The sequence below is a fragment of the Pholis gunnellus genome (genome assembly GCF_910591455.1).
Source record: "Pholis gunnellus genome assembly, chromosome: 13".
Taxonomy (NCBI): domain Eukaryota; kingdom Metazoa; phylum Chordata; class Actinopteri; order Perciformes; family Pholidae; genus Pholis; species Pholis gunnellus.
Window position 1 is genome coordinate 2650274 of NC_136540.1, and position 24523 is coordinate 2674796.

A 24523-nucleotide genomic window follows, 5' to 3' on the forward strand; every position below is an offset into this window, starting at 1 on the left:
CACCAGTGGAGATGTGACAGATAACCAAACCTCCTCTTCCAGCAGCAGCTCAATTTAAAACCTCCCCTGTAGACCGACGACGAGTCTGCATCGCTGCCCTCACACTCACATTCCATCGCGCATCCTCAGATCTTTCAGCGTCCATCTTTGCCTCCCCCCCCTGCGGCCCGTCGGCTTCGATCCCTCAGGCCGAGGCCTCGTGCGTGGGGGGTGTATTTATAAACAAGCCTCCCCCTGTTCCACACGCAGCTGGATGTGTGCCGGAGAGCACGTGAAGGTCCCCCACAATGAGTTAGACAATGCTACAATGGCAACAAAAACAAAAAACAAACAAAACTCTTCTCTTCTGTGTCGGGTTTCCAGCTCTGAATCTACTCGTCTGGTTTTGGGCAGAAACACCTCCAATCTGACAAAGAAGTAACGTGGAAGCTGTCAGAAGAGCCCGACTCCAGTCACGCTGCACTAAAGGTCGTTTTTGTTTTAAGGTGGATCACGTGATCCCAAAACTCTCCACTAACACTCGGATACTGTAGTCGAGTCTTCGTTGTGTAATAAATGGTGATGGTTCATCATGCTAACATCTAAAAAGGACTTCATCTATTGGAAACGTTATCAGTTTAAACCGGTCGTCTACTAGTATACATTTTAAAAAAATGATGAAGTTATAAATAGTCTAAATGTAGGGTTAACATTGGTGTGATTAAAGATCATGTTTTCACATTGACGTTATGTTTATGGAAGATTTGTTGAAGTTATGCGAGTTAACTGAGAAAATGAGACGCAATTAGTTTTGTGTCCTTTTTGTTTCCTTTGTAAACACGAAAGACACGATTATTTTGGTAGACGTTAAGATTATTAAAACCAGAAGTGTCTTTTCTCAACGGTGGACTAACTGTCTGGTTATTTTTGGAGCTATGGCTAAAGCTATGTGTAACATTTAAATCAATATTATAATCGTCTATTCTCAGACTGTATTAAAGCAACTTATCATCATATAACTGTTCATATGAGATCTTAAAATACTCGTTTTTCAGACGGTTTTCTACGAAAGCCAGAAATGTGTCAATTTCCACTCGTTACACGCATACGGTCTTTTCAAAATAAACCTCCCTCTTCACAGGAAACTCACTTAGGAATATATTTCGGAAGCTTATGCTAATTTCAGCAAACTTTGTTTGAGGAAAAGATTGTGAAAAGACTTAAGATCAAGGTTTGAGTTCAAATAACCAGGGATGTGCCGATAGTAATAACAAACGTTACGAGACGAAAGCATCAACACCGACGCTTCGTTTCAAACAGGAAACTCACAGCCGTCTCCTGGCTGATAGATCGCTGTTCGTTGAACCCATCCACCTCCAATCCCTCCTGCAGCACATGCGCTTAAGCAGCCTTTAAACTTCCTCGTTCATGAATATGTGGCTAACGTAAGAAAAATCGAATCACGGCACATTAACCGTTTTGGAAACAAAGACTGTACTTTGTGTGCATTTGGAACGCTCGGCAGTAACGGTTAGAATCAAACCCATGAAGACGGGGCCTCACCTTGATGGTGGCGTACTCGGGCTCGTACGTGTCGTCCCACAGGTCCCGCTCGTAGTAGAACAGCCCGTCGTTGATCACCTTCACCAGCTCGCCGGACAGCTTGGAGCGCGACGTGTGGTGTCCCGTGCGGTCCCCGCCCGGGTGCTTCCTCAGGTAGGGCGGCGTCTGCGTCACGATCAGGATCTTGTTGACGTCGTGGTCGTCGATCTCGCCGTCCGTCTCCTCGTCCGACCAGTCGGTGAAGGTGTTGCGCCGCCCGTCCATCTGCTGCATCTCCTCGTCGAACATGAAGTCGAGCTCCTCGGGTTCGTCCGGCTCCGCTCCGTCCTGAAAGAAACAAAAAAAGGAAAGAAATGATTAGAAGATCGCCGGGTTTGAACACTCGACAATTACCAAAATTCAACTATAGTCGTGTTGTAGATCAATTAATCATTTATCTTCCTCACCTTATTCCCTGTGGTAGCCGGGGAGGGCGAGGAGCCGGGCTGAGGCACCGGGGAGCGAATCGAGTCGTCCTTTTCCTTCTGCAACGAGGGGGCCTTCATCAGCCAACCAGCACCGACCGCGGAGGAAGAGGAGGAAGAGGAGGAACGATACCAACATGACAAGTTAAGTATAAGATGGGGACTGTCGTTTTCTTGTGCAAAAAGAAAACATAAAAATGAAACAGGATTTTATTTGAATCCATTTTGTTTCTGCAGTAACACATTTTAAAATGCAACGTTAAAGTCGATAATATTCTATTTAAAAAGGCACTTTTCTCCGACTTCCTAGTAAGTGGCCCACAATGCATCACGGTCCATGTAAAAAACGTAATGATCCAATGATCATGAGTCTCACCTTCTCTGCGCTGATCTTGGGTCTGGCCGGGGAGGGTCTGGGCCTCTTCTTGACCTCGATCCAGCACTCGGAGTCCAGGTCGGGGAGGCTGGCGGAGAGGCCCTTGGGCATCGTCTTGAGGTTGGAGATGTCTAGTTCGGTCTTGCCGCGCTGCTTGGCCGGCGTGGACGACCTGGGAGAGCCTGCAGCACACACACAGATAACATTTTATATGGTCTTGTTTTCAAAAGCAGTACACAAAATAAGGCAGATCTAGCTACAGTAGAATCCAGAAAAAGTCCTTCTTTTAACAGCAGATCTGACGGTTCACCTCTGGGCTCCTCGGTCGGCTGCCTCGGGACAAACTCGGGGCAGTTGATGAGCTGAGAGAAATCCGTGTGGGTTTGGTTGAGCATGGCCAGGCCCGGCAGAGGCCACTTCTCCGGGTCCACCTTCCGGCGGATCTTCATGTCGATCACTTCCACTTCCTTGCTGTCCTTCAAAGCCTGAGAAGAAAAAGTGCATTTTTAATGAAGATGTACTAAAAAGATCTCCCATCACACGGTCCTCTGCTTGATCTGCTTTCGCATCACAAAACAAACAAACCACAGGTCCTGAGAACTGGACCGAGGTCTGATGCTAGCCTTACTGGAAATTACCCTTAATTAGAGGAATAGTTTTGGGAAGTAGGCATGTTCACTTTCTTGTTGAGATTAGACAAGATTGATACCACTCTCATGTCTGTCCAGGACACGCTGCTGCCAGTTAGCTTAGCTTAGCACAAAGACTGGAAACAGGGGCGACAGCTTGCTGTCAAAATCTTGAATTCTTCCTCAGCTTTTACCTTTCGACGCTTTCAAACTTGTTTTTTTCCTGCGATTTTAAATGTGTTTTAACTGGAATTGTACGTGTACTTTATCTGTACATGAAACTATCAACAATAACAAATCAAAATAACAATGTTCAAAGGGTTAATGGAGGAAAGTAGTTCCCCCTAAAACCACAAGTTGGTTCTAAAAGTCTTCTTCTTCTTCTTGAAGGTGACTTTGGTTTCGTTGGTTTGCTTCAGTGCTGAGATCAGAGTTGTGAAAGTTCTCCTCATTGATTATTCAGAGAAGAGACATGAAGATCTCATCACGTCTGCAGCACGTCTGCAGCTTCATCGGGTCCGTGTTTCTACTTTTATTGGGTTTAACAAAACAGCCTTCAGGCCTCGTGTTGACGTGGTTTTGGTGGCTCATCACTTCACTTCCGCCCCAAATTTTGAATACAAATCAAACCAGTTTTGACTCCATTGACCACATTATCATCTCCCATCACTTTCCCCTTTAAGCGCGCTTACCTCCATGATGAGGTGGACGTCGGTGGTGAGAGCCTGAACTCTGTGGAAACTGGCGACGAGTCCGATGGGCAGGAAGCCCTCCTGGTCCATCTTCCTCCGCAGGAAGAAGTCTCGCTCCAGGTTGTCCAGACTGAAGTAGTACTCACTACAGGGGGGGGGGGCAGAGAAACAAGGAAACTTATCAGCCGTTTTGTTGCCGTTCCTTCACGGACTGAGACTAACAAATGTAAAAACACTGGAAAAATCGCTGCATTGTTGTTAATATTGTGCCACATTGAACCGAATACCTTCCGAAGAATCACTAATCCAAACCAGAATATCTGACAGCGTTTCAAAGTCTCGGTAACTTGAGACAGACTTGAACTGAAGGGGGCACCGAGTGCACACAAGGAAACAGTTAACGCTCCTTCTGCTGGGTGCCAAAAAAAACTACTGTCTCAACACAGTGAAGTGTGTTCATCTGCCAAACTGTGACTGCAGACCCGTTGTGGTTGGGTAAGGGGCAGGATTTAAGGGTCATTTATTATCTTCGGTTTGTTGCTTCAAAGCTGAGATCAGAGTTGTGAAAGTTCTCCTCATGGATTATTCAGAGAAGAGACATGAAGATCTCATCACGTCTACAGCTTAGATATCTCAGCCTGCACCCCCAGACCGAAGAGACCGCGCTCTGAAGTTGCAGCGCCGCCTTATGTTCGATGCCATAAAGAAGAAGCTGAACTCACATCTGCCTCTGGATGTAGTCCTTCAGCAGGCCGTGGTCGGCGGAGTAAAGATCGTTGCTGCTCATGTTGTCGTAGTAATAGGTCACCGTGTTGCCAAACTTCTGGGCGGAGGGCCCGTCCTTCGAGTCGTAGGACTTGTAGCCGTAGTGGTAGTCATAGTGGCCTTGACGGGACAGAAACAGAGAACAACATCAGCGTCAAACCTACCGAAATATTTTACGTCATCATGAGATAAAAATGATTTACGCACGAGATGTTATCTCGTTTTCTGATCCTCTTTACTTGTGAATCTTTTTGTTACAGTACTGGTAGTATTTGATGTTTGGAGTTAACCTTATGTATTATATTATACCACATTATGATGAATACAGCCGGGGGCATTGACACGCTGAATCGAGTTGCAAGTAGATAAATTATTTCACTTTATTAAGTTTTGAATCCAAACTTTCGTTTGTTGAAACTTTTCATCAATTATGGCCAAAATCAGTTCAAATTTGATTAAAAGTTGTGGGAGAGAGAATTAAAACAAAACTGCAATCAAAATTGCCCTTTTTAGTACGGAGCAGAATATAAAATCTACACTAAGATACACAACAATCATCTACAATGGACAACAACGGTATTCAAAAAAAGTATAGAAGATCTATTCTAATGAAATACGCCTCCTGGATGATGCTTGAGGTTAAATTATATTAAGAAAAACATAAAAGATGTCATAAAGAAATGACATTAAAAGAGCGACTGTAGCCACTGAAAGGTGTGTGTGTGTGTGTACTCTAGTTTGTGGGAACACACACACGCGAGAGCCGACTAAACACACAAAGACAAAGTTCATCTGCTCGGCATCAACTCTGACCGTTTCTTCAGCGCTGCTGAGAGTCAACGTGTCCTCGAGGAGGCAGGAGGGACGGAAAACTGGACCTAACAAGACGGTCACGCTCGTTTCATCCGCCGCGGTTTCAAGCTTTGTTTTCTCTCACTTTCCTTTCCTCTTATGAAATAAAAACAAAAACCGGTAGCAGTGCTCTCTCTCCTTCAGTCTGTCGAAGGAGGGGAGTAAGGAAGGGAGGAGGCAGCAGTAAGAAAAGATAATGTGTATGAAAAGAGTGAATAACAGGGAGAGAGAGAGAGAGAGAGCGAGAGAGAGAGAGAGCGCGAGCGAGAGAGAGATGCCAAAACCAACAGGTCTTGGGGGGGAAACCTGCTTCTCCAGCTAGTCCAACGGGTCTTTTCCCCATTCCTAAACTCACTGGTTGTTATTGCACTGTTTTGGGGGGTTTTCACTGAAGCCTCAGTGGGGCCACTTTAGGGTAACCTCCACCCGGGTTGAGCGCAGAAAGAAAAACCTGTAAAAAGTTCTGCAAAGTCCGGACACCATCAAGTTGAGCTTTTGTAGCTCTCTCGCGTCTGTTCGCTAATTGTGGAGCAACAGTCTGGAGTCGATGAGCTGGAACAAGCTATATCTTGTTGTTGTTTCGTCATTACCTTAGAGATTACGTGTGTAATGTATCATAATGAAACTATCAACACCTTTTGCAGTGTGCTCATAAAAATAAGCATTCGGTTTCTAAAAGTCTTCTTCTTCTTCTTGAAGGTGACTTTGGTTTCGTTGGTTTGCTTCAGTGCTGAGATCAGAGTTGTGAAAGTTCTCCTCATTGATTATTCAGAGAAGAGACATGAAGATCTCATCACGTCTGCAGCTTCAGCTTCAGCTTCAGTCCAATCTGCGTTTCTACTTTTATTGTGTTTAAACAGCCTTCAGGCCTTTCTTCTCCAGAGCTTTTATTGTGTGATTAAGTCGCACATCTATATGTTTGTTTCAAACTGCTGTTTTTGTCATGAATGCTTTTTTCTTTACAAAAGAATTTATTCAAACCGTAGCAACTTTTTCGATCCCGCATTGCTGCCAGTATAAATGGTTCTGATGAGGACAAATTCAGTATTACGCATTATCGTGTCTTTATTTTCTGTATGCAAAGGCCTTTAAAGTGCAACATTGTGTCATTTGACGTTCGTATAGCACAAACTCACTTTTATTGAAAAAGTGTTTCAACTATTGCAAATTTGCATCTCTGTGTCGTTTGTTTAGTAAACCCCAGTTATGAAAAGACCGCGTTGCCTTTTTATCTTGTGCGTCAGTTTGCATATAATGTCTCAATTTCTCAATGAATACTGGTGAGGAACTGAACTGGTACTGAAAAAGGTTTCCGGTGGTGACACACACACACACACACACACAGTGCCAAACACACACACACACACACACACAGTGTCACACACACACGCAGTGTCACACACAGTGTCGCACACGCACAGTGTCACTCACGCGCACACACACACGCACAGTGTCACACGCAGTGTCACACACACACAGTGTCACTCACGCGCACACACACACGCACAGTGTCACACACACACAGTGTCACACGCAGTGTCACACACACACAGTGTCACTCACGCGCACACACACATGCACAGTGTCACTCACGCGCACACACACATGCAGTGTCACACACACACACAGTGACACACACACATGCACAGTGTCACACACACACACACACACACACACACACACACACACACCAGTATTGTTTAAGGAAACAAAAAAAAGAGGCCGATGACCACATAAGAAGAAAAAGTTCTATTTTTAAAACGTTTTCAGAAAACGTCACATTCACTTCTATGCTCGTCTTTCTATTGGAGGAAACAGACGCACACATACCTCTGCCGCCTCGGCCTCGCCCCCGGCCTCTTCCTCTTCCACGTCCGCGACCCCTGAACCCTCCGCGGAACGGCGCTCCCTCGCTCTTCACGCTGGACACCTCGTCGTGGTCGTCGCGCCACTCCCGCTCGTACTTTTGACTGTGCCAGTCTGCAGTGGGGGGGGGGGGGGGAAACCAACACACCTTCCTCGTTAGCACAGAAACGCACCATCACACTGAACGAGTGGGGACCAAACTAACATGAAAAGGGAATTTGCGGGATTATTACCGTTACTTTTAACTCTTAATCTCACGCAAACCAACGGATCAAACGTCCTCTTGGACGGCCACACATTTAACTTCCTCAGTGAATAAGAAACACGTTCTTCATACTGTGCATTTCAAAACAGCTGAGCTATCAAAGCAGAAGTAGATTAGTAGGAGCTCCTCTGTCCACATCCTGCTGCTGAGTCATGCATGCCGTAACGATAGCTCGACCGCTACAGATGTAGCAACACAGACACACATTCAGTGCAACAAAGTAAAGCCCGCTGTCACAAGTCGAACAGCGCAACTGCCGCCGATAACTCGTGGTAGTTAAAGCTTAACGTTAAAGCAGCTTGGTGGGATTTCTTTGTCTGACCTCTGAGGTCGTTCCTGGCGTTGGGAGGCAGGCGGGGGTTTTCGTTCTGCCTGCTGTTGTTCCTGGAGGCCGAGCGCTCCCGGGGACCCTCCGACTTCACCTCGATCATCAGGGGAACCCACTTCTGCTTGTTTCCTGTTCGGTACGAGACGGAGAGGCGGCGCAGTTAGAAAACATTTTGTCATTTAGGCCTTAAATCAGCATTAAAGTCTGTCATTGTGGTTTCAGTAAACTAAGATTTCTTCAGATGATTAGTCGTTTGTTCATGCTGAATTACTCGTTTTGAAGAAATGTATAAACGCATATCTTTTTGTTTTTGTGTGATTCTTTGAGGAGGAAGTTTTACAGATCTGTCATTAAATCAAATAAATGATTAGTCAACTAAAGAATCGTGTGTTGAGGACTGAAAGACGTCTGCTAAAACCTTTCTACTCACCACTGAAGAAATAAACAAACCAAGTAAACCTTCACTAGAATGAATTGTGATTCTTTTATTGGTGAACCGGTCTGCTGCAGTACCTCAGGCAGCCTGCAGGCGGCATCAGTGATCTACGGTTTAGAGCAACATCTGGATGTGTGTGTGTGTGTGTGTGTGTGTGTGTGTGGCTGAGTGTGTGACAGATAACAGACGCAATGGGGGAGAGGGAATGCCAGTTTTAGGAGACGTGGCCCTGTATCTGCTGACTGAGTAGGTAAGAGGAGGAGGGAGAGATTAGAAGGTGTAAAATACTCATTGAATAAATGTCAAAGCCAGCTCACTACACTTCACGTACTCAGGATCTTTTGACAGAAGCAACGTAGGAGATCAGGGCGATGACGGAGCAAAATGTTGGAGCGACATTGTTGATTGACTCAAAGTGCGTACCACTTAAAAGTAGACGTCACACAACAGCCTGACGACCTAAATCCTAGAGTTAGTCAGGGGAGGGGCTGTTAATTCAGGGTTTAAAATGGGGCTTAATGCGACTAGCATGAGTGTGTTTTTGGTTTGCTTCAGTGCTGAGATCAGAGTTGTGAAAGTTCTCCTCATTGATTATTCAGAGAAGAGACATGAAGATCTCATCACGTCTACAGCACGTCTGCAGCTTCACTCACACACACGAGCAGGTTTGGTTATATTGAAACCACTGTGGTTTAATTGTGGTCCATGAAGACTGAACAAGGCTGTTGCCTGTTTGGATGCTAACATTAGCACATGCTACTGTTCAGCATCTATCGATTTTTGCCATTTTCACCTTTTTTCTTGGGTCCGTTCTTCTGGGAGTCGTCGTCTCCGTTCTTCTCCTCTCCGGAGTCGTCCGACTTGGCCTTCAGGTTCTCCTTGCTCTCCTCGTTGCTCTCCCTCTTCTCCTTCGACTCCTTCTTGACCGCCGCCGTCGTCGTTGTCGTTGTCGTCGTCGTCGTCGTCTTCTTCGGAGCCTGAAGAGAGAAAAACAAACAACAAAAGAAACGAGTTCAGACGTTTAGAAAGAGAGCAGCAGACGGAGACTGAAGACCGATTCAAAACAAAATAAAGAGTTACGGTAACTTTGTCATTTCCCGATTCAGCAAAACAGAATCTGAAAATATTAAGTTGGTTAAACACGCACAAGATAACAGTTAAAAAAAAACAGACTGTTCGCTTAACCTCTCCACTGAACAGTGACCGCTCAATCCTGACAGGCAATATCTGAAGCTATGCTAGTTCTGTCAAACCACGGAGCTCTGCTGAGAGAGATCTTTGGCATACAAAGAGTCTGAAGGACGCCTGAGATATGTAGCTTCAGCGTCAGTCATTCACAATGACATCAGGTACGTAGCCTACGAAATGCACATTTAAGAAACTTAAAAACGAGTCAGCTGAACAGAGCTAACATCAGATTAAGTAGTTAGCTTAGCGATAGGCGATAAAAGCAACTTAGCGGTTGTCGTTTCAGCCAGCTAGAGGAGGGGCTGTTTCATCTACGTCTGTGCAATCAACTGATTGTTTAAAAAATAATTGAGTGTTAAAATCTGCATAGCAACAGTACCGAGGGATGGGCTCAGCGAACGGACGACTGGACGTTTTCTTGGTCGTGTCTAGATGGTTAACGTAGATTTGTAGGACGATGACGGAGCAAAATGTTGGTGCGACAGCCTCATTGTTGATTGATGGAGCGATTACTCAAAGTGAACGCCACACCACAGCCCGACGTCCTTAATCCTAGAGTTAGTCAGGGGAGGGGCTGTTAATTCAGGGTTTAAAATGGGGCTTAATGCGACTAGCATGAGTGTTCTGTTGGTTTGCTTCAGTGCTGAGATCAGAGTTGTGAAAGTTCTCCTCATCGATTATTCAGAGAAGAGACATGAAGATCTCATCACATCTACAGCACGTCTGCAGCTTCACTCACACACACGAGCAGGTTTGGTTATATTGATTTAAATAGAACAAGACTTAAGACTGGATATTAAATATATTGAATCTCTCCAAACCTTTACGATTCGAGGACGATCCCTAAACTTAACCGTCTCGTGAGAATTTAGCAATTCGAGGGTCGCCGTCTAGACACGACCGACATATAACAGCATTCCTTCACATGTTCAACAATACACAAGCTAGAGGAGGAATACACTGACATTAGTACATAAAAAAAGTTTTGCATTCAGAATGAGAGCTTTTATATTCAAATCAAACAGTTTGAGATGCATCCATTCAGGGAACAATAAAGTGAGCGGGACAAAGAGGTCTTTGCATGAGGTTTAGAGGTTTCTTTAGTCCGGTCTCATCACAATGTCCGAGTTCAACCGAGCCTGAGCTAACCACGCAGTAAGGGACACAGTTCACCATACATGCACCGCCTTATCTTCTTCTCACAGAGCTGATACCGGAGTTTATTCAAATAAAAAGTCGCTATCAGCGACACACACATACACACACACACACACACAGATATCTGCAAAGGTTGCAAAAAAGGAGGCATGCAAAGCGTTTGACTCGGGAGGTTTGACACATTTCAAGCCCCCAAAACCATCGCGTCCACACAAAACACACACCGTGACATGCTCAGCCTTCAAGGTATCATATCGCTAAACAATCTATAAATCACACTGAACTCCAGAGACCCACTTCAAACCGGCTCCGTAGTTCTTCACAACAGTTTGTCTCACCAAACACAAAAGCAGCAAAAGGAGGCACGAGCAACTCTGTGGTGCAAAATAATGACCTTTATGAAATGTACCAATTTTAACAAGGATTGTGATTGTGGAGAAATGGATTTAAAAGCTGAAGGAACACATTTCCAAATCAAACTAAAAGTAAGCGTTGTACTTATATCCCCCCCCCCCCCGCTGCAGGGCTTCTGATCTTTGCCCTCTTTACTTGTAGTCGCCTGCGGGGCAAATAGTGTGTGAAACGACGTGCTGGGGCTTTTAACTTAAAGCTCTTAAATACTTTCCACCCGAGAGGGAAAAAGGAGGATCCACCTCAGGCTGCGTATCAAAGTGGATCAGGAACCAACAATTACATGTTATTCATGTGTAGTATTCACAATACTGTTTGTTTATTTCCCTTTCAGACGGGGAATGAGCGACATCGCTGGCTTGTTATTTGTTAAAGTGATGACTTTCTGTCGTCGTGACGGTTTTTGTGAATGTTTGTTTAATTTGGGCATTATGGGACACAGAGAAAGATCCACAGTGCACGCGTGCCTTAGATGCACCAGCTTCATTGTTTGGTAAATAGTGACTCTCGCTGCCTATTTATAACGTCTGAATTAATCTAATTCATAAGTGATCACACGCTGAATGTTACGTGGTTTTCTGGACTAAACGGTTTGTTTTTCCCTCGTTTAGCCCACACTGAGGGGGGAATGAATCATTTCTACAGACCGATTAGAAATGAAAATCTTTCTACAATTTGCCATCTCATTTGCATAACTAAGTGGTTCTTTAGAGTAGCAGGAGAACGCTGTTGTGGCACAAACATTTACATAAACTGTGGTGGAGGAGGAGTTTTTCTTGTGTCTGAAACTCTTTTCTTGTGTTTTGTTGTAGCGTCGCAATATATTGATGTGCTGATCTTGCGATATGACACTAGATATCGTCTGGATATTGTAATAGCGTCTAATAGTCTATTTCTTGTTTTTTTTACCCTCTTAGTCATCATATCCACATCACTGATTATTGATCAAAAATCTCCACGTGTAAATATTTATTTATTATCTATTTAGCAACCGACTCGGACATTGTTTGACGTCTCCTTTGTGCGGTGTTGACTTTTTTAGTTGTTTTAACTCGTTAACTCGGTTTCACAGGCTGCAGGTTGAACTTACAGTGAATCTCCACGAGTCTCTGACCTGCCTGACAGTCGGCGGGCAGGACTCGGTCCGTGTCACTGCCTCGATCTGAACAGAGGGAGGGAAGAGCAGTTTAGAGAAGACAATGAGGTGGAACGTGATGTAGACACACACACACACCCACACACACACACCCACACACAGTATGAAGAACAATGTACAAACAACTGGCATGGAAGTGGTTAAAAAAATTTTTCAGGCCCTAAAGGGAATTTACAAGTCTTTCGTTGACATAATCTGGTTATTTTCAAAATGATTGCCTCTTTAAAAGCTCTTCTGTGTTGTTGTGCGCTCCAACAACAACACCACCAGGCCCATACGCTTCATCCTGCTGCCATCAAACACAATGAAAATGCCAAATGGATGGTGCACACACTGTGGATAATAAGAAGCATCTGCTGCGTCTACAGTCCACTAAGCTCCCTCTGGGTTTCTACAAAGTACATCCCATATCATCTCAGCGGCTAAATGGCTAAAGTTGTGTCACTAAATGAAGACGGGCACACACGTTGTTGTGGCGGTTTATCGCTTTGGGTTCTGCACAGATGGGAACACGGGACGATTGCTTTCAGCGAGGACAGAGAGGTGTGAAATGAGCCGCTCAGAGCAGACGCCCGTGTTTAAAGCTCAGGTGTGTTCTCTGAATCGATGAAGACGTGTGTGGGGGGGGGGGGGGGGGGGGGGGGGGGGGGGGCAGAGGAAATGGCGACAGTAATGCTGAGATCAGAGGGATGCTGATTCATTCAGGAAGCCACCGACGGTGCTTCTGTGACGGTTAATTTCATCACCAGAAGTGAAAGAGACGCTCGGACACGACTGCTGCGGTGTGTAAACCACCGAACAACGCAAGAAACCCACCGCTGTGCTGACAAACCTCTCACTCAGGACACAAAACAGACAGGATGGAGTGAAGACAACTCAACACTCACACAAAAGCAGAAGCAACACACACGGTGCTTGTGTGACATTCTTCCAGGAGGATTGTAGGCAGAGAGGGGCTCTTACAGTTATTAAGGCCGCACATTCTACCCGTACAAACCACTAAAATACCCCTTTGATCATCGGTGCAGAAGGCAATGTGTTTGTTGTAAAGACGATTTCTAATTTATTGGTGTAGATCGTGCTTAATTTGCTCACAAAGCATATTTGCATCTCAGTTTACCAGCAGTGTACGAAAGTTCTGTTTTGTTAAATAAAGTTGGAAAAAAGCTAATTTTACTAAAGTGTCCGAATGTCTTGATTTGTCCGATCAGTCTAAAACCCAAAGTTATTACATTTACCATCAAAGACAACATTTAAGAGGTTGCAACCAGTAAAACCACCAAAATAATAACATGACTATCACAAAAAATCAATCAATTAATCAACTAATTGTTGCAGCTTTAATTATAACAGCATCTGCCCGTGGTGCTCATTCAGCAGTCCGAACTCAAAAATATTCAATTTACAAAAACAAAAACAGAGAAAATCAACACATCATCATAATCCGAGTCGCTGACGATGACCAACGCGGTTGTCAAAAGTGATTTTCTGTTTGTGGTGCTTTAGGCACACACGCAAAATTCATTTAAAGTTACAGAATCAATGTTTTATTGCATGAAATCTGCAGTTAAAAACCCGAACCCTTCATCAAATGTCAGCGTCTGTTTCCCAGCCTGCATAATCAAAGAATTCAGCCTCTGATTTACAGCTTTAAATGTTACGTGGTGCACAGTGAACTGCAGCCCCCTAAGAATAGCACCAGCAGCGCTGATCCAAGGGGGGTTTACTGAAGGGGGGATCCCTAAAAGGACATCCCTTCCCAGGCCTTGGTCACCGTCTCCCAACTCCTCCCACCAATGATTCCTTGCCACCGGAGCCACCGGTTATTCCTGGCTCTTGGTGATGTGACCCACATTGTACTCCCCCTCTCTCCCTCCCGCTCTCTCCCCCTCCCGCTCTCTCCCTCTCAGACCTGGCTGCCTAAAATAAGGGAGGTTACCGGGATCGTTCTCCTCCGCTGACACACTATCGCCCCGGGATCAGAAATAGAAAACGATGGATTACTGCTGCTACTGTAAGGCGACACAAATTAGACGCATCCCATGTCGGACCAACAGCTGTAAGTGGCGAGAGCATAAGTATAAGAGGCTCAGTTCAATGTGTGCTGGAGGTCTAGACTGTATATGTAGAGCTTGTAGCAAAACTTATTTCCTTAATTACTCAACCTGTGGTTTATCAGTTCAGTGTGCAGCTTTGTAGGGATGAGCTTTTAAAGCGAAATCTATTCGGCAGCCATCTTTGTTTTGCCTCCTAAGTGTCCGAGAGGTCCTGCCGTGGTGGTGAGCATGGACAAACTCAACCCCCCCTTAAAAACACAAAATAAACATCCAGTCCTGAGGACACAAAGTCGGGCCAGCAGAAGCAGACTGCTTTGTCTGAAAGAGCTTCTTAGCTGCTGTGTAATTACAGCCACAACCACAGAAATACCCATTATAGAAAGCTCCACAAGCTGAGCGGCTTCCTCCGATTGGTTGCTGAAGATTATAATTTTGGACTAGTGAGATTCTCTTTGTATAGAGAACACCTCACTCTGTGTTGACACCCGTGTTGATTTAGTCTTTTAAAGCTTCCTGTTCACCAGTAACCACTAAAAACCAGGTAGCTTTCTACCTCTACCTGCTCGCAGCAATCATTAAGGACTACTTCCTGAACCTGTATTCTCTCTAATGGCCACCAGGGGGCAACTCTACCTCTCTCTTGATTTATTACCTCAGTAAACATTGTAAACATGAGTTTATGGTCTCAATCTCCAGTTTCAAGTCTTCTTCAATACAGCATGATGTTAATTTAGTAAATGATGGTCCAATTAGAATCAAATAGAGCATAAAGCAGAGTATGCTTTAGGGTGGGGCTTACTGTGATTGACAGGTTGCTACCGCGGCGTTTTCCGGTCTGCGAGTTGTCCGTGTTTTTGTCTTACAAATTTAACCCTTTCACTGTGCGTTATCAGCTCATGAAAGTTAATTGAAAGCTTTTTGGTCGCATAAAAATGTCTTAGTCAGCATTCGATTGTACTTGGCTCCACCCTCTCGTGTCACTTTTGGTTGCAAAAAAAAAGACAAGATGGCGACGGCCAGAAACCAAGATGGTGATGCCGAAAAACTGCCAAACTCGAGGCTTCAAAACTAAAACTGCAGGCCAAAAACCAACGGGTGTCATCGCGGTGACTGTTAACACTTCCTATATAAATTCTATGGCGTCCTGTTGGTATTGGTTCCTGTTGTCCAATCGCTTAAAGACAGTGAAACAAAAAATACATTGGCAGTAACATTCTTAGATCTCAGGCTCCTTTAACACCACAGAAACAAATGTGTATAAGAGAAAGATGCGCAAGTAAACATGAGAATCAAAAAAGGAGCTTGAGACATGGCAGCCCTCTTCTGCGCCATCCAACAAAGATCAGCAGTTATGAAACCCTTCAGTGTTCAAAGAAGCTCAAAGACGACGCCCCTTTTCTCATCAGTGTGCCGTCTACACTGAATATCTGGCCGACCTGCGACTCAACGCTTCTCAAAAAAACAAAAACACCCACCTGCATGTCTTTAGTTGCGATCTCCCCGGGTGTCGGCCAGCTGTTGGCGTCGCCAAAATCTCCAACCTGAGCAAAAAGAAAGCAGAATTAGCAGCGTAAACAGAATCCACTTCCTGTTTACACCGGCACCCGCATGCCCAGTATACGTGAATAGTCACGTGACATTCTTTTTGCAGGCTTGTTGGTGTGGACGGAATTCCTTTCACAAACGATGCTTAAAAACGCCCGCGTGGACGGTTTTAGTTTTAGTGGTGTGGACACGGCCGTAGTACACAATCACCGTAAGCCATTTGTCGCCCGTGATGTGTCGATTTCTGTCGTTTGTTTCTGCAACGCCGCATTTAACGGCGGGGCGTCATAAATAGTTTCTGGTCAAGGTGTGGTAAACAACCCTGGAGTGCAACAGCCTGCATTCCAAGGTAGGAAGTTGTGAATGAAACGCTTTGGGGGGGGTGAGTCTGTCTGCTGTATGTGCAGGGCTATTGGCTCACCGGGAACTCGCATTTGCATTCCAGGAAGTGTGAAGAGAGGTTTATACACAGCCTGAGGCGCTCCGACTGCACACATCTCCACTGAGCTCTGAAGAAGCTCTGAACTATCCAAGACGTTCCCGTTTAAATTCGCCCAGATTTTACGGTACACAAGTACACGTATTAATACATTTAACGGACGCTGTGTTATATTGTAAAACACAGTTTTAATCCTCACACAACTACGTGATGACATGAAGAAAACTAAGTCCATAACATGAGTCGTTCCCCTCACCAACATCTATTCCAGTACGCAGTAAAGATACTTTATTTCCATTAAAAATACTCGAGGTTAATGATTTGTTAGACTGAAATAGTTATTTAATTTGTTATTAAAGGACCTTTGACTTCATTCCTACAAGTTTGATCAGAATTTCTCTTTAAAAAATTATCAAATAGTTCTTCAATAAAACTAATGATCCCTTAAAATCACCAATATAACGTAAAGTGATTGTAATTCTATATTACAAAAGCAATTTCAATACTTTGCATGTTGACCAGAAAAAGCTTTGATTATGGATCAGTGTCCGTTTTAAATCATCAAATTGGGCTGACGTTGAAATTGGGGAACTCTTCTCTTTCAAATGTATTCTGCCTCCAGTACTCAACCCCAGAGGATCCGTACTTTAAGTTGTTTTGTTAGTACTGCTAATTCCTACGAAGTCTTTACATTCTTCAATGGATTATCATTGAATATATATATATATATATATATATTGTCATTATTGTTGCTATTAACCAGTATTTTCTCACAGAAACACAAACACTATATATATATATATATATATATATATATATATATATATATATATATATATATATATATATATTCTCATTATTGTTGCTATTAACCAGTATTTTCTCACAGAAACACACATGCAGAACGTTACCTTTCCTCCACGTCTGGGTTTCGGGGGGTTCCCTGCTCTCACCACCTTGGCCGGGCCGGTAGACTCTGTGGAAACACACGAAGACGGTCGACATTACAACCGGCTCTGCAAACATCAACACAGAAAATGACGACAAAACACAACAGAGTTTGTCGCAGTTTAATTAGTCTCATTAGTCTTATCTACCTGTTGCAGGTATGCTCTTAATAAATCATCTGCCTCTTTGGCTCTTTCCTCAGATCTCCTTTACGTAACATTCAGCTGTGGCTTCAGATAAACTGAACTAAAACAGCAGACGCCAGTGCATCATTGTTTTCTGCCCCGTCATTATTAGAACCAGGTATCATTTGAAAACAAAACACACAATCACAACTGGAGCAGTGACTCAACATGTCAACCAGCAGCGTCATAGATGCTGGGGAAACTGGGCCAAAAGCAAGTAAAACAGTCAGCTGGAAGACATAAATCATGGGAGCAATTCACAACGTAATTCCATAAAAAGTGATTTATCGAGTCATTAATTAGTCGATAAGTTGAGTGAACAGCTGGTCACAGCTCCCCAGAGATCTTCAAATTAATCGTTTTGTCTGACCAACGATCCAAAAACCAAAAGTGACAGAAAAACAGCAAAATATTATCCTTTAAACATTAAACCATTTGTGATTCGATTAATCACGTTTTCCCTGTTTGCATGTTCGTGTATAATTTGGCCTGGCAGCTAACAGTTTGCACCCGTTAAGCATGCACCTTATAGTTTATTTAACTCATTCCTGTTAGCCACCAATGTAGCGTTCGCTAATCTTCTAAAGCCAAACACACTTGTTCAGTTCCACAGAAGATGTTTTAAAAAAGGTTCATCTTGGTCTGCGAGTAAACGACAATCAGTCACCTCGAGTTAGACCACAGCGGGATAAAATGAAGCTGAAAAGAGATTCCTAGAAAACAGTTTCCCTCATGAAAACAATGAATAACTGAGCAGTCCTGGTCGTTCCTGCATTAAAAAAACAAAACGAACCTCAGAGATCTTTGAAAGTCAGAGATCTTTGGCTGCAGCGTCGCCGCGCTCCACTACGAGGGAGCGATCGCAGCTCACCGTGGAGACTTTCTCCGAGCAGTTTTGGGCAGAGAGAAACCCTCAGTAAGCTCCTTAAGGAGGATCATGTCGAGGGACGACGCCAGAAAGAGAGTGAGAGAGACAGAGAGGAGGGAATAGAATCCTCTGGTGGATTACCAACTATCTCCAACCAACACTAAGAGCAGCAGCGTACCGGGGACTCTTTACAGACATAACCAGCACAGGTTTGAAGTTTGTGCAACAACAACAGGAACATTTTCAACAGAAAAACGTTGGAGAGAAGCCAGACTCTTCAGCAGACTCTGGAGCTACACAAAGATCTGTTTCTCCACAGTTGTACCTCCGTTACATGTACAACAGCTCCACTTCAGAGACGGTTCTCGTTACCAACGGCCTGAATCTGTTGTCGTCCTTTGGCTCGTCAGATATGCGACGTATGTCGTCTCCCCTTACACGACTTCTGAACTTTAAACTCACAACTGTTTGTTTAGTTTCCCCTGGAAGCTTCCCGACGTGATTGTTTTGGACTTTGCTTCGTTTTCGTTAAAACTGTGTCTTGTGTCCTCCGGAGATTTTTTTAACAGACGCTTTTTTGCTGGCAGGAAGATTCTTTTTAACACAGTACAAAGTTCGAGCAAAGAATCAAAGAGACGAGATAAAAATCTGATGACAATCATGTAAAGTGAGCCCACAACAGGGTGAGGTGTCCCTTACTGTTACAACATTGGTTATACTGTATATCTAGATAACATAACAAAAGGATTAGTATTCAACATGCTGCTTCACTGTGGCCTTTAAAACAGTCCTACTCTCAATACTAGAAGAAGAAATGAGAATATTGTGGAAAACTAAATCACAGCTGAGGTTCAAAGACGGTGAAATATTTACAACTTTTCCTACTTTAAATAAGTACAATTACACCTCTCATCAACGCCAGAAGCAGAAAGGATCGTCGTCCTGGAACAAATCATTTGTGACAAACGTTAATGTCAGCAAAAAATAACCAAAACTAATCTTCAAATTAACAGACATTTCAATCCAAATCACTTCATTCATGTCTCGTTTAAAATTTCGCCCCCCCCCCCCCCCCCGAAAAAAAGACCAGAACCCGTAGAAAACGTTCAATTCTATGCAACCATGAATGAAAAATGCATATAGTTCAATATGTAAAGCATGTGGAGCTCACATTGGTTTCAATATGCAACAGTTGTGGACACGTGATACAAATGTGTATAGACTACATTTTTCCCTTTTTTGTCAAAGAAAGTCAGCTGACTTTTTAAACATTTTATATAAATTTTAAAATTTTTAAATTGATAGCATTATAACCGTTACACTGCACAGAAGACATGTTTGAGTTCTCTCCACCAGCCGTGACTGTGCTGTTTCCACAGCGGTGAAGGAACGAGGCCACGTCGAGTCACATGTGACTGTCCTGAAACTGCTCGTCCATGATGCAGTTTTGCACATTATTTTGCAGAAGCAGTCGTCTTGCCATGGACTGCCGGTAAATCACTTCTTTTTAATCTGCTCTGTAAAAATAGTTTTATTACATAAGTGAACTAAACCAACACTGAAATGTCTGAACTTCTCAACCTGCCTACAGTTCACTGTTGAATAAAAGCTTCTTATGAAACGGTGACGTTTCCAGCGGTTAACTCTTAATCAGTCAGCTGATTATCCTAAAATCACCAACGACCAGTTCAACAAAACTCAAGGCCCAGATTCAGGATCCGGTTTTACATTTTCTGACGGAAGATCGACCACAACCGGAGTTCAGACGTTTTCTACAAACGTCACCTGTCGAATTAAGATAAAGCTTCAAAAACCAGCCGGGGAGACGACAAGCACAACAAATGTATCCGTTACTATTCAAACTTATCAGCTAAATGTGTCATTTTAATTTGAATAGTGCAGGAGATTATGGGATAGACATGCTGGCTTTAAACACAGTGAATCAGTACAGTAAGCAAGTCACATTAATGATTAATAATCACCTGTATATGAAGGTTTAGCCCATGTTCCAACCTTCCACCAAAACATTGGTTTTATTTTATAAACACCCTGTCGCAACAGAATTAAAAAATGACAGGAAACATCCCAAATATCTGATAATGTTTCAAGCGTTCTTCACCTTCCGCTGACAACAAACGTTTGTTGAGCGACCTATGACCCATGACCCTCTTTAGAGGGAGTTTTACACCATCAGTGGAACTACGTGACCCATATGTGGGTCACCTAAACTCTGCACAGAACGGCACAAACTCCCGGTCGCCTCTAAGCCGCCCGACGTAGAAACTTTAGCCTGCGCGACGACTCGGTTGCTAAATTAAGCCGAGGAATTCCTCAAGTATTTATCTGCTTACTACCAACAGAAAGAGTGAACAACTTTAGTCTGAATGTTTGCTAATGTCACACTGCTGCTGCTGCTGCTGCTGCTTATAAAAGCATGACGGCGCATGTTTCACAACACACACTGATGGTGTTACCGTCAGACTTGTCCAACAAAGCTTATCACTGTGGCCTTTTTTAATGCCTATAAGTGGGGCAATTGATCAAGTCTTTCTGCTTAGTCAACATTAAAGAGCACTTTGACAGGCTTTCAGAGTAACTGTCTGGAGGGAGGTGATTGTTTCTACATCATTCACATAAAATAACTTTTTATTTATTTGTTGGCTGACCTGGAAATGTTCATCTCACTCATTTAATTAGCTTTAAAACACTATTTTTTTAAAGGGGGGATTGTGATTCAATCTAAAAAGGACACTTTGACATCCCGACTGGGAATCAAACTGCCAACCTCGAGTTTAGAGGACGACCCGCTCTGCCCACGGAGCCACAGTCGCCCCAAATACCTGCAGAACTAACGACACCCCCCATCGGTCTGAGCCGGTCTTTGCCTTTAGTGCTAATTAGCAAATTTTAGCATGCTAACACAGCAAGCTAAGATGGTGGACGTGGTTAACATTAAACATGCTAACCACTAGCCTGTTAGCATTTAGCCTTAAGCGCGACCTCACAGAGCCGCTGTCGTGACTGTAGACTCTTGTTTAATTAGACAAAATTAAGATAAATGAAAAGATGGAACAACAATATGGAGATAACCATTCAAATAGTATTATTGTCGCATTAGAAGTTGCACCAGGCAAGCTGTTATTAGTCATTACTCATTAAGAAAGCAGGTTATATGAACATGAAGTACTTCCTCTGATTTAGAGGTCAAATGTGTGAAATTGATCCCAAAAATAAGGGGCCGTGACATTCTGACAATTTACAGACCAAATAATCGTCATTCGCAGTAAAGCAGTTTGTCGGTTCGTATCCTTTGAAACAACTGGACACAGAAACACCATCATCGCGGTCGAAAGTGACCATCGATTGATTTTTGTCGCCCGTCGACGTCTGCGAACCGAGTGGACAGACGGTGTTTGTTCCACGGTGAACGGCAGGTTGTTTTTTATTTTTAATCAGCTGACCAGAGCGCTCCTAACCCCGGGGACGCGTCACTCACGGGGCCGCTCGGTGTTCGCTGCATATCAGATGATAGTTTAAGGTCGGAGGAGAGCCTCTCAAAAGGCCACCGCTGTGAAGCTGCTGCTGCAGGCGGTCACACAAGAGTTTTTTTCATGTAATTCATGCAATGATTTATTGCAGTTTGCCCCCTTTTGATGTTGCCGTTACCCCTCAACCTTTTTATGATATTTAGTACTTCGGTTAGAGACTTCAAACGCGTCACACATTATTGAAATGACTTTCTACTACAGCAGCTAATAAATATAGAATAACTAGAGACCATCCTGCACTCCGGGGATCTCAACACCCATCTTCATTTCGATCTCGACTAATACTCTGACGTTAACAGACTGCCTCTTGCACAGCTAATCGCCCACAGACATAAAATACATATCTTTGTAATCTAGAGGTTACTCGATGCTTTGACGATGTCGTTCCTCGTTACGTTCATGCCAATAAAAACAAGAATCGGCAACTCACACGGACAAAACGACGCCAGCTGGCAATCAAGAAGTATTTAGGAGCTTTGCCAACGTTTTGACCAAAAGTATCTGCTTCTAGATTTTGGTTACTGGTTCCCAAAAACATCCCGGCTCTCTGGGGTCAACGTCCATCTCGGAAACACTCAGATTGTGACGGATTAAAACCTGTATTCACTCACACTGCAAACAAGCAGTTTACAAGACTCAAACATCAACATTCAGACTTTAAAATAGGAAATTTCAACGTTGATGCTTGAAAAGCAAGTTATGCAGCAGACCCCCAACTATTAAAAGAATTCATCGTTTTTCCAATTTTATCCAGAATAAAAATTTGCAATTGACAAAAAAATTGCCACGCAACTTTAACTTTCAGCTTATTTTGAGATAAGATGTACCAAAAATCAGTGAGTCACACGCACACACACACAACAGCGTTGTGTGCTCAACTGTACAAGAGCGCTGCTGATAAGTTCTCTACAACTCAAGGACAGGTCGTGTGTGTGTGTGTGTGTGTGTGTGTGTGTGTGTGTGTGTGTGTGTATGTATGTGTGTGTGTGTGTGTGTTACAGACGCATATGTTTAACTATCATGGAACATTTTTGCTGAATCTGCATCTAATTTATCACAGAGATGAGTCAGAATCGAGGAAATACACGAATCCTTCAGACAAAACACTTTGCTTGTATTATTTTTCCATATTTCCTCCAAACCTAAGTCTCTGCTATAAAAGCAATATATCCTTATTATATCCCATTTCTCTAAAAACCTGCAAGAGAAAAATCACAATATCATTCTGAGACAAAGGCAAAGGAATCAAACGGCACTAAATCTCTCTACACACACACATACACACTAACAAATGTGACTACCTGGTTTGACCTGTAACTGTATCACTCTGTTGAAATTCTGAATTAACTAAACAAACGGCAGGACAGAGCCGGATCAGCTGTACCTGAAACATGACCCGAGAACCGAGAAGCCAGTACACACACACACACACACACACACACACACACACACACACACACACACACACACACACACACACACACACACACACACACACACACACACACACACACACACACACACACACACACACACACACACACACACACACACGCCAGTGCAACCGCAAATAAACTAAATCCAAATAATAAATGTGTTTGTGTACTTAACTTGAGACTGAAATGTGTGTTTATTTGGTTTATCATCTGTATTATTTGTTTTGAAGTCATTTATATGCAACTGTGTGTTTTGTTGGACTTTGGTAAAATACTGAGTGACTTGGAACCCTGACAGAGGAAACGAAGCGTTCATCCTCTACCTGCTTTTCCCTAATCACCAGTTTATCCAACACACAGTAGTATGTAGTGACTCATCTCTCTCTCTCTCTCTCTCCTGTCTGTTCATCCCTTCTTCTTCAGAACTCTTTCTCCTCTACCTCTTTCTTCACAGCACACCTGACTGCCTGAGGCCAACATTAACATTAGGCCCCCACCAGTATTAACTAAACGTTACCTCTCCAATCCTTGTTTCTTAAAGCTCTATAGGAGATCATTTTGCACATCAAAATGCTTTACAGCTTCCTTATTATTTAGATTTTTAAAAAGCAGCTGCAGGGTCTCACAGCGGTTCAAACGCACACACACACACCTCAGGTGGAGTTCAGAGACAGATTCCCGCAGCACACGCCGGTGACGATAACCCGCTGCAGAGCCCCACGGGGCATCGCTGGTGGAGCCTATAAATAAGCCTTGTGCCACGTCGGCTCTGCAGTCTTAGACAAACACAGCGGTGGTGAACCAGAGCCGGTCCTCAACCAGATGGTTTTTGTTGTCGGCTCTGGCGAGTGAGTTTGTTCTCCTCCCACATGTGTTGCATCGTCATTCTGAGGAGATATTGTATTTTTAAGATGAACTTATTGGAAGTGAGTGTTGTGGGGTTTCCCAGGGCAAGTTGAAAGTGGGGGGGGGGGCACTCTGATATCTTCCTCACAGATACTCAAAAAAACATTCAGTGTCTGAACAGGGAAACCCCCGCACACAGCTCACACAGCTCCCCCAAGAAAAGGTACTCCAGATGCACCAAGATTACAGGAAACTGTGACAATCACCGCATAGAAGGTCACTCAACAGTTGAATCAGAGTGAAACTTAAATCAGCATCGTCTGCTGGCTGCTCGCAGTCTTGCAGCTGAGTGACGACAGCCGAGGGAAGCCTCTCTGCAAGAACCAAATATGGAGGAAACGACAGTGGAGGGCGTACGCAGGTGGACCGGCTGCGTGCAACACACACACAGTAAACTATCTGCGACGTCACATGATCAGTGTGGTGACATCAGCTCTAGCGGAGTAAAAAAGCTCAAACAGCA

At 43.8% G+C, this 24523-nt stretch overlaps 1 protein-coding gene across 2 annotated transcripts in view; it reads right to left on the reverse strand.

Annotated features, from left to right (window-relative positions):
• Nucleotides 1-24523, reverse strand: part of larp1 (La ribonucleoprotein 1, translational regulator) — a 36920-nt gene that overhangs the window by 3482 nt on the left and 8915 nt on the right. Inside the window, exons 2-13 of one of the 2 annotated variants that reach the window (XM_079172418.1) lie at nucleotides 17081-17145; nucleotides 15661-15726; nucleotides 12063-12134; nucleotides 9009-9192; nucleotides 7774-7908; nucleotides 7151-7300; nucleotides 4426-4588; nucleotides 3704-3848; nucleotides 2693-2867; nucleotides 2383-2564; nucleotides 1989-2081; nucleotides 1543-1869 (exon numbers count right to left, since the gene is read on the reverse strand). In XM_079172418.1, coding sequence (XP_079028544.1) covers nucleotides 1543-1869; nucleotides 1989-2081; nucleotides 2383-2564; nucleotides 2693-2867; nucleotides 3704-3848; nucleotides 4426-4588; nucleotides 7151-7300; nucleotides 7774-7908; nucleotides 9009-9192; nucleotides 12063-12134; nucleotides 15661-15726; nucleotides 17081-17145 — 1757 coding nt within the window. The remainder of the gene's footprint in view (nucleotides 1-1542; nucleotides 1870-1988; nucleotides 2082-2382; nucleotides 2565-2692; nucleotides 2868-3703; nucleotides 3849-4425; nucleotides 4589-7150; nucleotides 7301-7773; nucleotides 7909-9008; nucleotides 9193-12062; nucleotides 12135-15660; nucleotides 15727-17080; nucleotides 17146-24523) is intronic. The other variant, XM_079172419.1, reaches the window with a different exon arrangement.